This window comes from Alligator sinensis, unplaced genomic scaffold (assembly GCF_000455745.1).
Source record: "Alligator sinensis unplaced genomic scaffold, ASM45574v1 scaffold277_1, whole genome shotgun sequence".
Taxonomy (NCBI): Eukaryota; Metazoa; Chordata; order Crocodylia; family Alligatoridae; genus Alligator; species Alligator sinensis.
In genome coordinates this window covers 1,114,861-1,132,393 of record NW_005841899.1, presented here as the reverse complement: position 1 = coordinate 1,132,393, position 17,533 = coordinate 1,114,861, and the positions used below count along the sequence as shown (strand labels likewise).

Below are 17,533 nucleotides of genomic sequence, written 5' to 3'. Positions count from 1 at the left end.
CCTCATAGGTGCTGAGCAGTCCTGATTCTCCCTAGACGTCCAGTAATAGCAAAGGACTTCTCAGCATCTTGCAGAGTTGGGTTCTGAAGCAGCAAGAACATTAATTGGATAATTTAATTAGAACAATAAATTTATTTCCTGATAATTCATTTCCCATTTTGAAAATTTCCATTTTCTAGATATTATGTATCACTAGCTAGACAGAAGCTCTCTATTTGCTGCATAATTCTCCATATTTTTCCACAAGTGTATAGATATTTCATTTAATCCTTTGCAGCTTCCCTTTGTGGCATCTGCTTATTTATCACTGTCTTTAAGATCCTTTTTCCACTTGGTAATGCTCATATTTTGGTCCCTTGGTTACTGCTATTATAAATTATTATCCTATAAGATTTATAGCTGTGAGACTTGTACAAATAATCTCTCCCATTTAATGGCTTAACAGTACAAAACTTTTGTTATTTTGTAATGAAACTGTATGTATAATATCTTGATTCATTTTTGCAGGTATGTCATAAACATTTAGGTCAGCAACAGACCTACATCAAAATCTTTGACAGGCGACAAATTGTGCCGCCCCATGTTTACAGTGTTTTCCAAAGCATATAAATGGTGTGCCTAGTGCAATTTGATAATGCTTTTAACCAGCTGATGCCTGAGCTCTCTTACTAGTAGAACATAGTACGTTAGTAAGTCAGTTGATCGAGTTTTTGCGTTGACTTGTTTGATGCTATGGAATAATCACATATACTTAGATTTAATTTCTTCGTAGTAGTTCCCATTGAGAATGCACAGGGTTTTTAAAAATCTCAATACTCATTTCAGTTTTATTTTTTCCCCTGAAATCATGTGTGGCCAGTTACGTATAATAGAGGTGCTTTTGTATTGGAGTTGAAGCTAAGGGGTTAATTCAGAAATGAACACGTGCTACATATTGACATGTATGGTATGCTGTCGCTGTTTTGTTCAGCCTTATGTTTCCACAGCCCATGATATCAATATACTTTTATGTCTTTGTCCTAAAGGGCAGTGCTGTTAAACTTTTGAAATATTTTTCTCTATGCCGCTTCTTTATTAAAGTACACAGACTGTCAGGGCAGGACTCTTTACTAGAGTACTTTCTCAGAATAAAATAAAATACAAGCACCTCCACACCTGCTGATGTAAAGATGAGCTTTGCTGTTGACTGCAGTGGCTACAGGATGAAACTCCAGATGTGCTCTTGAGGCTCTAAATCATTAAGCAATGGATGTAATAATGCCATTCCAGTGAATGATGAAAAGGACTTGATTTGTGCTAATTCTGACCTCTGCAAAATAACTAACATTTAAACATAAATTTCATCTTAAATGATTTTCCAAACTTGGCTTCCAAGTAGGGATGGAGAAGGGGAGAAGTTTTTCTTTTTAATGGCTTTTTTTGTTGAATTCAGTGACTCAGCCAAATGAGAGCAGCTCAAGGTCATAGGGGTATTTTACAGCACCCTATTATGTCACAGATTTGTGCCCCTACCAAATCTTAAAATCTGCATATGCACTCTCTTTCTCTCTTGCCCTCCATTTCTCTCTCTGCAGTAAATTGCAATGGAATTAACAAACTGAGCATGCAAAGCAAAGGCTCAGAAATAAGGTATTATTTTCTTCCTCATTTTTGTGACTTTGGTTATTGGCAGCAGTACGTTGTGCAAGTGGATTGTAGAACTATACAAAAAGTGGAAGACCGTCTTCCTTGAGAAGTATGACGCATCATACAAATAACAAACTATATATTGCAAAGAATCCTCTGCTACCATGGGTGAGAGTAGAGAACCAAACTGTATGAAGTCTTTTTCCTTTGCAGGTAATACTGTTTTAGGTGATATTGATATGCAAGAGTGTTACCAGACTCAAGATTAGATTTTAGATAGTGGCAATAAATTCATAAATGCTTGAACAAGAAGAGTCTGTTTTCTGAAGAGAGCATTTATTGACCACAGCAATTTGCAACTTCAAGAACATAACAAAGAACAATAGAAAAAAATGCACGTATGCTAAGGCACAACCCAGTAAGACACAGTGAACCGAACCTAACTTAAAATGCAACATAAGCCAAAAGGACAACAGAAAGCCTTGCATAGGTCTTATGTTACCCTGAGGACAGAGTATCCTTGTAGCCAGGTATTCAGAAAGTCCTTCTGGGGGATCTGCAGGTGGTCTTCGGTAATGAGGAGGAGATCCCGCAGGCCTCCTCTCTGCCTGGGTTTTTCCCCGTGGGTGCCTTGACCACAGCATGCTTTTCACGTCCCTTGTGTATCACGTGCCCCTCATGACTCTCATGCATTCAGTGTTACTGTCTCTTCTCAGGTATTTCAGTCTCTTACGCCTTATAGGTTTTGTTTTAAAATGTAACTATAGTTCCCTACTTACCAACCCGAGCAGTCTGGGACCCTCCCCTGCTTCTTTAGGCCTGTCATGTAGTTCCAGCCCACACTTGTGATGATTGTGCCAGGTCTTTGCCACCAATCCTCTTCTTGATGGCCCTCCTAGAGGAGCCGTCACTCTTAGTTTTAGGCTCAGGTGCAATAGAGCATTGAGGCCTATCCAGTTCAGTGCCTAGTGGGTTGTAGCCACCAGCAGAGGAACTGTTAGTTCTTCTTGATAGTGCTTTCACTATCCTCATCCACTCTTGCCTTGGCCTCTGTTGTTACTTGCCATTTTATGACACAGGTCTGGTATTGGGTGCCACAAGCCCCACTTTCTCTATGCCTAATGGCTTGTAACCATTAGTGGAGACTGATAGTCTTTGTGGCAGTCTTGTCACCTCAACCCAGTGTTGCCCCAGCCACTATCCTTTGCACAGGAGGGTGTCTTGCCTGGCCGTTAAAATTTTCAGTTGCTTACGTAAGCGATACACATCACATAACACTACAAATACAGCTATAGCCAATAATATTAATAATAATATGCTAAGAACTACTGATATTACTAATATTAAACAGAACTAATATTAAAAGAGAACAAGGACATAAAATTACATTACTATCATTCTGTTTCTTTTCCTTCCATAATAGCGAGACATGTTGTTCACTCATTTGTTGCTTCTATCAGTTTACAGACACATGTAAGCAAACTACAGTACAAGGAATTTGAATCAATAATGCAATAATCGGGGGGTGATAATGTGAATAAGTCCTTGGCTGAAGATCCAGTGGGTCAGTTTATCCCACCAATTTTCTGCAGTACTTTCTTTGATGCTAGCACTCAGTTCCTTTAGTTGCCTGGGTTTTTTTATCCGTAAGCATACCCACACCTTTTCCTTCTCCTTCATTATAACCGCAGTCTTCATCACAGGTGTTCGATGAATCACTGCCCGAGCCATTCTTCCGGATCTGTTGAACTGCATCTGAAACATAATTAATAATGAGGTCTTCACCCCTCATTCTTTTCCTTTCCAAGCATTTAGTTGTGAAGAGTTAAACCATTTTTGCTTACATGTGGAATTTTGGCATATTTCTATTTGATATACAGGTGGACTGGCCTTGGTAACTATTCAGACTAGTCCCATCCATAGAGGACTGAGCGCATGATTTTTCTTTTACCTCTCGATACAGCACCTGGTCTCTGATCTCCCATTCCTGAGGATGCCATATGGGGCCTAGCTGCTTGTCCATTTTCTGGACATTGGCTTTCAAGGCTGTGGCCACTTGCCGCTGTGTGGTAGCCACTGATTATGACAGGTTTGTGGTCTGTTAGGATATGAGGTTGGAGGCTATCTAGAGGCTCCCCTCCTAGCCACCATTGCTCTGGTGGCTGCATCTCTCACCTGTCATGGCTTTGTTTACGGTGATTCCAGGTGCAGCTACAGTTAGTGCTGTCAAAATTAAGTGCCATCAAAATGAAGGGTAACTTTTGATCCCAATCCTTCCCTTGTTGGTTGACCACTTTTTGCAAGGCAGTCTTTATGGTTCTATTTGTCCTTTCCACTTGACCTGAACTACGGGGGTTGTGCAGTCTCTATTGTATTTTAAAAGCTTGACAGACTGCCTGTGTGATATTTTCTCCAACAAAATGAGAGCCCCAATCTGACTCAGTTTCTTTGGGGGCCCCACCACCTGGAAAGCACCTGTTCCACCAACACCTGTGCTGCGGTGGTAGTTGTGTTGTTACAAATGGGTGTAGCTTCAGTCCAATTTGTAAAGTTATCTGCTATCACCAGGCAGTATTTATTCCCCCTTGTCATTTGAGGCATGGGTCTAATGTAGTGTATTGGTGGCCTACTCCATGGACCACTAATTCTGTGTTATCCTGGGGGGTCCCTTAATTACTTTGCTATCAGGCTTATTTGCTGCACATGGTAAGCAGTTGTTAATGTATTGTTTGACTTCCTCCCTCATACTTGGCCACCATCCCACTGCCTGCAGTCTTATTAGGATTGTATCTATCCCTAAGTGTCCATGTTCATGTTCCATAGTTATCATTTCTACCCGTAATTTTTCCTACACTGGAGCCTCCTTCTCCTCTTGTTTCTGGGCTAAAGCCAATCCTGATGGCTCTTGCCAAATTTTCCATCCTTTCCCCTGCCCCTTGTTTACCAAGTATTTTATTTCCTTGCTTTGAGCCTGTAATGCTACCAAATCCACTGCCTCTTGGGTTCTCTTAGCTCCAGCTACTATTGGTGCTTTATCAAGGATCCATTGTGGCCCGTCATTCACTCCACTCTTTGCCTGTAAATCAACCTCCTAATTTAACTTGATTTCTTCAGTTCCCTTTTTATGGGCCTTTACTTTACTAATATAGGTGGGTTGAATCCTGTTTTTTGATAATTACTACACATGCAACAATTTGGAAGCACGAGCCACTGTCTTTCCATCAGTTGACTTCATACCTCTCTCTTTCCGCACTGGTAGCAAGTCCAAAATGGCTCTTACTACCCAATCTGAGTCAGAAGACACTGCCACTTGTCCATCTTGTGGAGTATTCTCTAGCACAACTGCTATGGCCACAATCTCAGTTGCCTGTGCTGAATGGGGGTGCACTTTCCTTTTATCACCTCCTCGTTTTTAACATTAACTGTAAACTATCCTGCTGTGGAAGCTGGATCTGTTCACAAACCAAACAACATAAGGTCCTTTGTCTGCTTCAGCGACAGCCAAGTTCCCTCTAAGTGGAGAATATCTTTTTGGTTTTGTCTCAGGAAATGGGCATTCATGCTTTTCTTCGTCTGTGAGCAAGCTATATGGGGCTTGAGATAAACTGTCTGCTTTCTACACTGACATCTTTGTTTATTGGTGCTAAGGTTCATTTAGCTAATCTTGGATTGGATACGTGGCCTTCATTAGCTTTTCCAGGCAGTGGGTGCATGTACACATGCACTGTTACTGCTCAGTAAGTGAAAATTACTTTGCAGTAACTATGGCAGTTTATGTTGACTTGGGTACTGGGAATAATCTTGAGTAGTTACTGTGCAGTAAGGCATGTGTAGATGCCTTACTGCACTGTAACCCTGTTTGTATGGACTGACTTGGGGCTAACTTTAGTTCCAAGTCAGTTCACATGCAGTGTTACTGCACTGTAACACCTGCATGTATAGACACTGGTGTAAAAGCCTCTTACTCTGCAGTAAGTTACTGCTCAGTAAATGCACATGTAGACACACCCAAAATGTATTTTCTGGCATCTGTGTTGTCCTCAGTATTACTGGGGCCAGACCAACCAGACACTTCCAATGATGCAGTGGCCACACTAATTCCAGAACATCTTTCTTGCATGATGTGAAGGCTTGCTCTACTGGATTTAGAAGCTGGGACACGTATGCCACAGGCCTCACGTTGGTGCCATGGTCTTGACTCAGCACTTCTCTGAGTCCTCGTGCAGTGGTTGCTATCTAGAGGATATATGGCTTATTCACTTGAGGGCAAACTGAGGCCAATGCTTGTACCAAGCCTTCGTTAAGGGCCTTAACTGCTTCTTGTTGCTCCACCCTCCCCCCCACCATTCCCACAGAAATTCCTTTATTAGGAGCTTGTATAGACGCGCTGCTTTTTTTGCAAATTCCTCTATGACCCCCCCGCCCCCCCCCAAGGAAAACGTGTCAGTCCCAGGAACAACTGCAGGGTGGTATCATAGGTTGGGGCTGGTAACTTCTGTATCCTTTGCGTGTCTGGGGATTGCCCTTCATGCACTAAAGTTATACCTCAATAGAAAAACTGTTGCTGACATAGCTGCACCTTACTAGGGCTCACCTTAAAGCCTGTCTGTTCTATCAGTTGTAAGATCCGTCCTAACTATTCGAGATTCTCTCCTCAGGTACTGGAGTGTATCAAGATATCATCTACATATGAAATCACTTTTTCTTGGTTGTCCAGTTTATCCCACACGTGCATCACAAGTGTGGTATATAGTAGGTGCAGCTACCCGAGTAAAGGTGTACTGTCCTTCCCTGAATACAAATGTAAACTTATACAAGAAATCAGGGTGAAGGGGAGTGGCAAAGAAGGCATTAGACAAATCTAGCACTGAAAACCATTTTGCCCTCCAACAATTGCTGCAATCACTTTGCTACCACTGACTATTTTGCTACCACTGGGACTGTCATAGGAGTGACCTTATTGAGGGCCGTATAAACCACTGCCAGCCTCTGTTTTCCCATCTGCTCTTCTTACAGGCCACATGGGGGCATGGTTGATACTCTGCTGTTCTACAACCTCCCTCTGTTCTAGCAAAGTGTTCATGGTCTCCTGTAGGCTGCTTTCAGCCTCAGTTGGATATTTGTATTGTTTTTGGGGTGGGGGATCAGGTCCAGCAATTAAATCTGGGCTTCAGTTCTCCCACATTCCAATTTGTGTTGAGCCCACACTTGCGGGAACTTACTGGTTACAGTTTGGGCAGCTTTTTCTCATTCGGGTTCCCATATGCTTGAGCAGCACATCTATGAACCACGAGCCAGTGAGTCAGCCCTCACTGCTCAGCTAGGGAGCAGAGGGGTGGGGCCAGCCCTACTCTGGAGCAGATAGCACAGCCCTGCCCAGGACTGCAAAATGCTGGGATGCTGGGGGACTCTGATTGAACTGGAACCAGGAAGGGGTCTGGGACAGAAATTCCATAAACCAGTTTGACCCAAATCAGTTAAGTCTGATACTACATTCAACCAGGTTTAGCTTAAACCAGTTTCAGCCATTTTGAAACTGGTTTACGTGCACTGAACTTATGTTCTGTTACAGGTTTAAACCAGTTTCTGATCACGTAAACTGGTTTATGTGCAACTTCTGTCCCTAGCCCAGCTGCTATATTTTATGGGTGCTAGAAAAAGACTTTCCTGTCCCCTTCGGTCCATTATTATTAAAGGTGACAGCTGAGGCTTTTCCTTTCCCTTTCTGATAGGCTTCATTACTGCAGTGCACATGCAATACTGCATTCTGAATTGTCTTCCAGTCTGACCCCGAGTCACACAGCAATGAGAGCTTGCTTTTCGTTTCCCTCTTGAGTACTCCAAACAGGAGCTGTTTGAATAATGGATTGACATCCCTCATATCTTGCCCCTGCAGGGGTGTGGTTAAATTGACCGCCGTCCGGAAGGCTAGCTACAATTTATTTGTAAATATTATTGCATTTTCACCCAGTTTCTGCACAGGCCTAGCCACTGTGGGCAGCATCCCACCATGCCCCGCAAATACTCCTGCAACTTCCCTCAGGATGGCTATTACATTCGTTTCTTCACCCTAATAAACCTTTTTAGACAATAAGGAGCTATTTATTCCCAAGGCCACTTTTACAATTTTTACCACATCTCCCGCTGACAGCTTATCTGACTCCCATACCTGATTTAGGGAATATAACCAATCTCAGAAATTATACCTGTTTAGGGGGCCCCAAATTTTTCACAATGACAGTTGCCTCCTGTCCAGATAAGAGTTGGGTAATGGGGGTGGTCATTGGCCCATTCTCTCCCTCCGTATGGGTGGTGGCCTTTTCAACAATGGGAGCCATAGGTCCTTGACAAGCATCACTTTTTTGTCATTTTATTTATTAATTTTCATATTATAACAATAAAATAAAGCCAGCAAAAACAATAAAATATAAACTAAGTAAAATGCAATAAAAAAGCAAAAACAAAGTATTACACAATAGATAAATATACATGCTATAAATTTAGTAAACAGTAGGGGAAGGGGAGAGTTTGACATTGTATACAACCAACTAACAAATATATATATACATTTAAAGGATACCAAACCACAAACAAATCACTTGATAAACTTAACATAAGATTCATATTGCATCAAATTTCTTCATATTGAGCCCAGTTATGTCTATTTGCATATTTAATCTTCTCCATTAACACAACATGCATAACTTTTTTTAACCATTGCGAAAATGAAGGTACATTGGGAGTTTTCCATTTCCTTAAAATGATCCATTTAGCCACCAAAAAGATTATAGCTAGCCATTTTTTCATGGGTGCAGACAATGGTAATGAATCCATAACCCCCAATATGCATAAAACTGGCAATGATACCATGTTAATTTTAAGTATCTTAGAAAGTGCTACATATATGCTAAGCCAAAAACGAGCAATTTTAGGACAAAAGAATAAAATATAAGTAAGAGACCCAACCTGGTTTCCACATCTCCAGGAATAGTCATCTGAGGCTAGCCCTGCTTTAAATAACCTTCTGGGATCCAATAAAACCTATTTAATATCTTGTTCTGAACAAATCTTAAGAGCTATGAATTAGATATTTTACAGAGTGATTTCCAGATACTATCCCATTTCTCAACTGTTAACAATATCTGTAAATCCTTTTTCCCATTTACCTTTAATGATAATAGCCGCTGGATATAATAGTGTATTAAACCATTTGTATGTATTACCAACAAAGGACAAGCATCATTTAACCCTTGCAAATCTCTCCTTAAGGGGGCATATGGGAATGACGGGCAAGGAATCTCACCCCAATGATCATTCTCATATTCACAATGGGGAGAACTTAGGTTTGGGCTGTCGTCATCCCATTCCTGCAATTCAGAGTGATATAGACCAAATCATCAGGATTAAATAAATTCAGTAGGTTTGCTGGTCTCTTTTCATAGGTTTTATTATCTTTATCCTCAAAGAAAGCACTTTAAAAAAATTAAATAAGTGCTCTGCCACAGCCTAACATGTGACCTCTGGTGGTGTTTTCCAGCGTGAGAGGCTGATACATGAGTTGGAGGAAGAAAGACATTTGAGACTCGAGAGTGAAAAAAGATTACGGGAGGTGACACTGGAGTCAGAGCGTAGCAGAGCTCAAATGCGTGGATTGCAGCAGCAATTTTCAAGGTATGTCATGGTTCTGTAAACTTTGTTCTCAATATGGAAAGAATATGCTTTAATTCAAAGCACAGGGCATCACTCTGATAGTTTGGATAACAAGGACATAAAGGAGACAAAAACTCCTACTGAATGTAATAAGGATAAACCCAATAGGCTTCTGGATAAATGATTGTAAGCAGGCTATGGAATTTTAGATGATTATACCCTTGCTATACAATTCCAGAGCCAGTTTAAACAAAATCTGTAGAAAAGAAATTAATACAACCCCTACTGTTTTTTTCCATAAAATCATAGGTTTTAACATTTCTCAAGAAATGAATGAATCAAAGTTTTATTTTCTTCATAATCTGGTATGATGAATAAATGCTGTGCCTGTTGTCATCTTCCTTACAATTATAAATAACATTCATTTATTAAATTACTGAAATGGGATAATTCTTTCTGGGCTATTGCCAAGTATGCAACATCATAGAAGATGGAAGCTTTTTCTCTCTTTGAACACGTTCAGGCCTTGTTTCTGCATTGGCTTGAATGGGGCTCTGTGTTAGAGCTTGGGATCTGTTCACATGACTGATATTGCAGAACCAAAGTCTTAATTTATCTCTGTAGTCCAGTGGTGCCCAACCTTTTGGCCCCATGGGCCAGATGAGTGGGGTGAGTCTAGTTCATAGTCCGATTGAGCCTTGTGCACCAGGATCAGGCCCTTCTGCTCCACTGACTTTGGTCCCCAGAGGCCTGGTGCCACCTCCTCCCACTAGGATTAGTCCATAGGAGCCTGCCCCCCACCCCCAGGATGCCAGGATTGGGTTTTGAGGCCCAGCACTGCCCCCTCTCAGCCCCGTGTGTGTGGGGTTTGGGCCCTGGACTTGGTACCACTCTTACCCAACTGTTTGTGGTGGGATCAGGTGCCCGATCCAGCTCACAGAACCACTATTCTCCAATCACCACATTTCTGGACCTGTGGGGAGCCTCGTGGGCTGGATGACAGGAGGCTGCAGGCCAGATCTGGCCCACAGGCCAGGGGTTGAGCACCCCTGTTATAGTCAATCAATATACAAAAATGGCTAAGATGGAGGAGAGAGCCTTATTGTTTTTGTGATGCACAATGAGGTCTTGTTAGCCAAAATGCAATTTTGGATGCTTCTTATTTACACAAGGAAAAGCAACCAATACAGACAAAATCAAAATAGAAAATAGTTTCCCTTTTTTTTTTTTTATTATCCAACACAAAGGAACTTATGCATCAACCCTCTTGCAGTGTCCCACTCCCCCCAAAAAATCAGATCTAGTTTTGTTTTTACAGGGAAAGAAAACTTTTGTACAACACTGAACAGCGTGGTTTCTAGTTGCTGTACCAGTCGTTCTCAACCAGAGTGTTGCAACAACCCCTCCGGGGTGCCACGCTGCAGGCACAATCACCTCTGTGGTGGCTAGGTGAAACTGCCCCACGTGCAGGATTGCAGTCTGCGCGCACACTCCTACTCCATTCGGGTTCTCTGATACCCCTAAAGCAGGCTGGAGGGCTGGCTCACGTTGCAGCCGTGCACGGTCTGGCCCACTTCTCCCAGAAACAAAAGGTTGTGGGACAATTCCACATGCATTTGAAAATCTCCACATCTGCACCGCTGAGTCAGATTATGTGTTTCTGATTTATATGTACAGGCATTAGGATAATGTAAATACGGGTTCAGAGCTTGTGCTGAATAGAAGGTCTCTCTCTGCCTTCTAAATGTATTTTCTCTGCATCTTTAGAAGGCTGGGCATGACAGCATGTGAAACACTAATTAGACCTTTTATAATCAATGCAAAAGGCTGTCTATTCTTAAATTGTGTGAAAACATTTTGAGCAACCATACAAATGTACAATTTTGCGGCTTTGTCTGTGAGACTTCAGAAGGAAAGCATTTTTTTTTTTATTGATTGAAGGCCCTGCTTCTACCACGTCAGCAATATTTCTGGCTAAGGTTCCCTAATAAATCGAAGTCCTTCTACTCAGCATCTGTGTAAATCTACCAGACCCTTGAAATGACACAGTAGCCGCAGTTTCATGGTAAATTTCTGACCATTGCGTTTTACAAGAAGGAACAGATTTATAAAATCAAACTGTAGGTTCCCACGTTAGTTAGGACACTGGATAGGTAGGTGCTAGTTTCCTATCTGATGCCACATGTGTTCAAAATATAAATGCTACAAGAAAACTGTTTATTCCTAAAGGCAGGATTTTACCTTGTAGTTGTGTAGTTACAGATACTGTGTTTTCTTGTAAAAGTGTAACTCCGATGGTGTATTTTCCCCTTCAAATCCACTGATATCTTTTGCTTCTTTGTAACTCTTCAGTTCAATTCCATGAGAATTTATCGTCATAAGGAAGTATACAGCTGTTGCCAAACTAAATAAAAGAGACCGAGCCTTCAAATATTGATCGGTTAGGTAAAATCCTTTCAGGAAAGGCTATGCATTGTGTGGAGATTTTGATCTCCTCTTCCCATTTATCAGTAATGTTCATTCCCAATCTGCTCACAGGTCACTGTAGAGTGCAACACTATCCAGTCACTTCCTGGCCTTCCAGTATTAGATCCAGTTTTTCCTCAGTGCCTTTTTAATCAGATGTCTTGGCTGGCTTCTCAGAATTTACAGAAATGTATACTTCCTTGTGTTTTGGAAGCTGGAGTGAAAAAGTGCCCTTCTGTCTCACTACTGTGTCTGGCCTGTAGTGACCATTTCAGCACTTTTTCTTACAGCTGTATGTCCAGAGATGTCCAAAAAGAACCAAAACAGTAGGTGCAATTTCTACCACTGTTGTAAAAAGCACATTAAGTACTATACACAATAGAAATTGATTACATTTCTCTTCTGTCCATCAGCAAACAGGAGAATTGTTGCTTGTTGAATGCATATAGTCCATACAAATCCATGCAGTGATTAAACATTAAAGCAGTAATAGAAGTGGCTTGGACTTCACTTATTTTGATTACTATTTTGGTGTACAGAAAACAGGTTCAATAAAACACATTATTGTAAAATATATCTGCAAGCAGTAATTGAAGAGGTGAGGGTCAGTTCTTTAAATTCCACTTTGTCTGAACTGCAAAAAGTATTTCTGTTATGATAGCCTTTTTTTTTATAGGTAAGTACATCTGTTGCTAGCACACTGTCTAAGGCTTTTAAGATCGCATGTTACTCGAAGTAGGAAATTACCCATTTTAGAGCAGTAAAGGTCTGTAAATGTAACTCTGTAATACACATTAGACTGTGTATCAGTATTATCAGTATTCCTTTCACACTAGCATTCACTATTGGGTTATGCCTGTCACTCCCAAAAGGCAGACATGCCCACTACAAATCCAATAACACTTTGCATAAAGTGACAGTGTAAGTAAGCTCCAGTGTTGTGAACATGCACTGTTTAGCTTTCTTCTAGTGTTTTTGACTCTTTTTGCTGTATTCTATTTGGCGATGTTTTGTCGACAGATCAGACCAGAATTGATAACTAATTATCTAGCACTTGTGATGAAGGCATGTTTGCATTTCTGTCAGAATCTAATCACAACAAAGTGACCTAGCAGTTGCCACCTATACTCTTTGGAGAATTATAGCAAAACCCAACAATCAGGCTCTGGGAAATACTTGAAACTTGGATTGGATGGTGTACTAAGACAGGGGATGTCAACTGGAGGTACGTGTACCCCTAAGGGTACTTAGAAAGGTTGTAGGGGGTACATGTGGGCAGGCAGGCGGGCAGGGATAGAGTGCGTCCTGGGGCATGGTGGTGGCATTTTCCCCGGCGCGTTGCATACTTTGCTTCTTACCCGGGGCAGGCGCATGCTGGGCACCATCAGCCCCACACAGTACATTGCAGCACCTTCCTGCCCCCCACCTCAACCCGCATTCTGTGCCTTCTCCCAGGAGCAGGGCTGGAGGGGCAAGGGCAGTGGTGCCCCTCTGCAGGCTGCACATGCGCTGCCTGGCCAGCTAGATGGGAGGGTGGGGGAGGGCTCGCATGCGGCAGCTGTCACCATCACTGCCCCGCACCGCTACAGCGCCCCATGCTTCTTTCTCACAGCCGGTCGCACGTGCGGCTCTGCGGGCTGGTGACAGGCGGAGTGTGATTGGCTGGCCACGAGGCCTGTCACCAGCCTGTAGAGCTGTGCCCAGCCATGAGAAAGCAGCATGGAGCAGTGATGGTGGCAGTGATGGCCTCCGCATAAGAGTCCCCCCAGTCCAGCCATCTGGGTAGCACATATGCAGCCTGCAGAGGGGCACCACTGTCCTCTCCCCCACCAGCCCTGCTCCCAGGAGTGAATGGAGACAAACTCCCTTCCTCCCCCATCATTCTCAATCTGGCCCTTCCCCCCAACACACTTACCTGCTGGGGCAGGGGTTTCTGTGTGTTTCTGCATCTGCATGTGTTGTGTGCCGGTGTGCATGCATCTGCGTGTGTGAGTGTGAACATGTGCACATGTAAGTGTGTGTACATATGTGCATACATCTGTGTGTGTGTGTATGCCTGTTTGTCTGTGTCTGCATGTGTCTGTCTGCTTCTTTGTATCTGCATATGTGTCTGTGTGTCTCTGCATCTGTGTGTCTGTGTCTGTGTGTGTCTGTCTGCATCTGCCTGTCTGTCTGCATCTGGGTCTGCAGCTGCATGTCTGTTTGTCTGCATCTGGGTGTGTGTCTGTCTGTGTCTGCATCTGTCTGCATTTGTGTGTGTGTGTCCCCTGCCCACCTGGCAGCAGCAGGCACATAGCATTGCACAGCAATTGGGGCAGTGGCAGCGGGGTGCAGTCCAGTCTGCAGCAGCACCTGCCTCTACCCCACGCACAGATCTGGGGGGCACTTGCCCCCTGGGCCTCTGCTGGGGTGAGCGCAGTGGCGGGAAACATTCCCCTTCTCCTTGCCCCCTGGACAAACTTCTTTCATGACTCCATCCCACAATCCACCCCAGCTGTGCAGCACCTGGCCCTGCCCTGCCCCAGCCCCAGCCCCAGCCCCACTCCCTCCCTCACCATGGGAGCCTCAATCTGCTCTCCTCCGCCCCTTAAAAATGAGAGAATAATATAAAGGGGTACATGAGCTGAGACTTTGAGGTAGAAGGGGTACACTTGTTAAAAAAGTTGAAAATTCCTGTACTAAGATGTAACTCTGGGACAACCCCTAGCCTAAAGTGATTGGTCTTTTTTTTTTCTAATATCCATTAAACTCTGGTCAAACTACTAATCTCATTTCATTTCATCTTGGCCTTTGGATGCTGAAGTGTAGACATGTTGCCCATTCATGGCGAAGGGGTTGCTTCTCCCTCTTCCCCGCCTCTTCTTTTTGGAGTGGGCTGCCTTTTCCATTACTAACAAAGTGTCCATTCAAGGAGATGGCATGTCTGCCAGTGTTAGTGCTGTCATACACAATTTCTTTGAATTAGTTATCCTTTGGAAATGAATATTTTAATGCCTCTCTACACTCAGTTTTATCTAAAGAGCAAAAAACTTGTTATAATTCAAAAACATGCGTAACAAGATATAGCGAGTTGGCACTGGCACTACTGGTGCGGGCTGTATCAAAACTGTCTGCATCAGTGACAGTGGTAATCTAGCAGTCAGAATTGGGGCTGAGGTAGCCGCTGCCTAGCATGTCAAGCTGGCCCCAACAGTTCAGTATTTAGAGCTCCAGGACCTAAAACTTTGACATTCCTGCATTTTAAACTCTGAGCCTGATATAAATTGATTTTTAGGTGCCTAAGTGGAACTTACATGGGGATTGGACACCTAAGTTCCAAAAGACTCATTCAAAAATCATCCTATGCCAGCAACCCCTGAACTCATTAGGTGCCTGAATAAATGCTTGCAGATTCCCTGGGCATCCATGCTAGGTATTCTGGGGATGCTCAGAAGCAACTCAGGTTCTGCCTGCCTAACTCCCACCTAACATTCGTTGAGATTCTTCTTGTTTTTGGAAGACACCTAAATCCACTCAAGTGTCTGACTCCCAGCCAGGGTTTAGAACCTCTTAATCAACTGGTCTTTAAATAGCTAAAACTGTTTCAAGCAGAAAAATAATTGGTGGAATCTGGTGAACAAGATATAAAGATAGGGACCTTCTCTCCAGATAAATGCTTCTGGTTTCTGAGTCACTGTAATGTTCTGTCTTTCTTTGTTTGAACTGATGTTCATGGGATTTTTGCATCCTAAGAAAGAAGCAATGCTGTCATAAAGGAGTTCTTGTAAAGGTCTCATCTTTTTTTAAAACTGCCAGCGTGACTAATTTAATCAAGTCTCTCAACCATTTCAGGGGTCTGGAGCAGGTCCACTTTGTATTAAAATAACTTCTAGATTTGACTTTGGAGCCTTCTAAGCTATTTTCTATGCATTGAGCAATTAATCTACAAAAGCAAGGTACTTAGTGAAGCTCAGATATACATGTAGTAAAATAAGCACAACAACAACAAAAAACAGAAGTCAAAGCTGAAGGGGTATTTTTTCTGTTTCCTTTAAGTATTTTGCTAGGATATACATGCCAATTGCATAAGATCCTGGATTCAGCCCTATTACCATATTAGGCCTCTAGATAATACTTCCAGCAGAATTTTCCATCATGAAGTGAGTGCCTGGTTTTGCAATACAGTGTGCAGATAAAGGCAGTTCCTCTGTTTAAGATGCTGGCAAGATAATAAATCCAACTCCTTCAAAACTCAGAAGGCATTCCCCTTGAGAGAGGAGATGGTCGTTTTTCTTCTCAAAGTGGTTCTAGCCTCTGCAGGCTAAACAGGATCCAGAGGTTACTCTTGTGAAGTTACACAAGAGTTTAGCTTGCTGCTTAGAGCCAAGTTGGTGAAATCCTGCAAACTACCAAATCCATGAAAGGAGAATGAAATCTATCTTTTTTTCCCCTGTGTTGAAATTTTGGGATGTGTAGTATCTTTGCTCTCTTCCTTCCACTCAGTTGAGCATTTGGCCTGATCCGTTGTCCAGCTCCATTGGCTAGTAATATTTTCCTGCAGATGGAGAAAGGGTAGCTAGCAAAGCTAGTCTTGGTAGTATGTATACCTTTGCCAAACTCTGTAATGGAGTTAACAAGCTTAGGCAGAACTGTGCAGGAATTCCTCAGCTACTGCCTCTGTGGGAAGAGGGTAGGATGACCACCCATCTCTAATTGGGCAGGACAGTCACAAAATGGGAACATCAAATCCCAGTCCTGAGCTGCATGACTCTGAGACTGGATTTGTCCTAGATTCCCAGTATCGTGCAAGGATTAAGGTTTTCTGTTCACTGTGGGAAACAGTGGGTTTTCCTTTGCAGGCTGACAGAGCTCCATGCATGTGGCCAGAAATACAGCCCCAGGCAGAGGTGGAGAACAGCTCCCCCAGCTGCCTGCAGGTAAGTCTAGAGGGGAGAGCAGGACAGGTTGAGGCTCCCATGGTGAGGGACAGAGTGGGACAGGGGCTGGGCCTGGGCCTGGGGGGAGCCGCGCAGTCAAGGCAGTGCATGGGGCCCAGGGCTGCGGCAGGGAGTGGGCCAGAGCAATGGGTGACTCATCCAGGGGGCAGTAGGGGTGGCTCCCTGCCATTGCATACGCTCCCAGGGAGGGGCACATTGTGAGGTGGGGGCAGATGCGGGCTGCCCCTGCGGCCTCTTGGCTTCCCACCCTGCTGCCCTACCCCTGGGAGCCCCATGCTAGCTCTGCCACCATGGTGAGGTGCCCCCTGCCCAACTGGCAGCAGCAGGAGAAGTGACATGGAGTTATGCCCTCCACTGCTGCTGGGTGGGCCGGGGGCGCCTTGTCATGGCAGTGCTGCCAGCACGGGGCTCCTGGGGAGGGGACAGCATGGCGCGGAGCCCCAAGGCCGCAGCGGGCAGCCTGCATCTGCCCCCGCCTCCCTACGGGTTTTGCTTGGCTCGTCTCAGCTCTGCTATAGTCATGCTGCCGGGGTGGATGGGGGGCTATCATATTAGCCCTCCCTACCCCTACTAGATCATTAGTGATGCAGCTCGTCACAAAGGTAGAAAGAACTTGTATCTGAGGCTAACTTTGCAACACTTCCCTTTGCTTTATCCATCTCCAGGTCTGATTGCATGGGCTTATGCAAAACCTCTGAGAAGGGTAGAATGCAATAACCTGTTAAATAAGCAGTGCTAACTGGAAGGTACATATCACACTTGTGTTTGAAGACCTCAAGACTGCTTGTTTCTAGTTACAATTTGAATATTTGACCTTTATCTTAAAAGGAGGATGGTGTTTTAGCTAGCTAAGA

The 17,533-nt window shown here is 43.6% G+C and overlaps 1 protein-coding gene across 7 annotated transcripts in view; it reads left to right on the top strand.

Annotated features, from left to right (window-relative positions):
• Window positions 1-17,533, top strand: part of NCKAP5 (NCK associated protein 5) — a 461,300-nt gene that overhangs the window by 114,494 nt on the left and 329,273 nt on the right. For 6 of the 7 annotated variants that reach the window (XM_025197576.1, XM_025197574.1, XM_025197573.1 and 3 more), the window contains exon 3: window positions 9,164-9,297. The exons of the other annotated variant lie outside the window; for it this stretch is intronic. In XM_025197576.1, coding sequence (XP_025053361.1) covers window positions 9,164-9,297 — 134 coding nt within the window. The remainder of the gene's footprint in view (window positions 1-9,163; window positions 9,298-17,533) is intronic. 7 annotated transcript variants of the gene reach the window in all.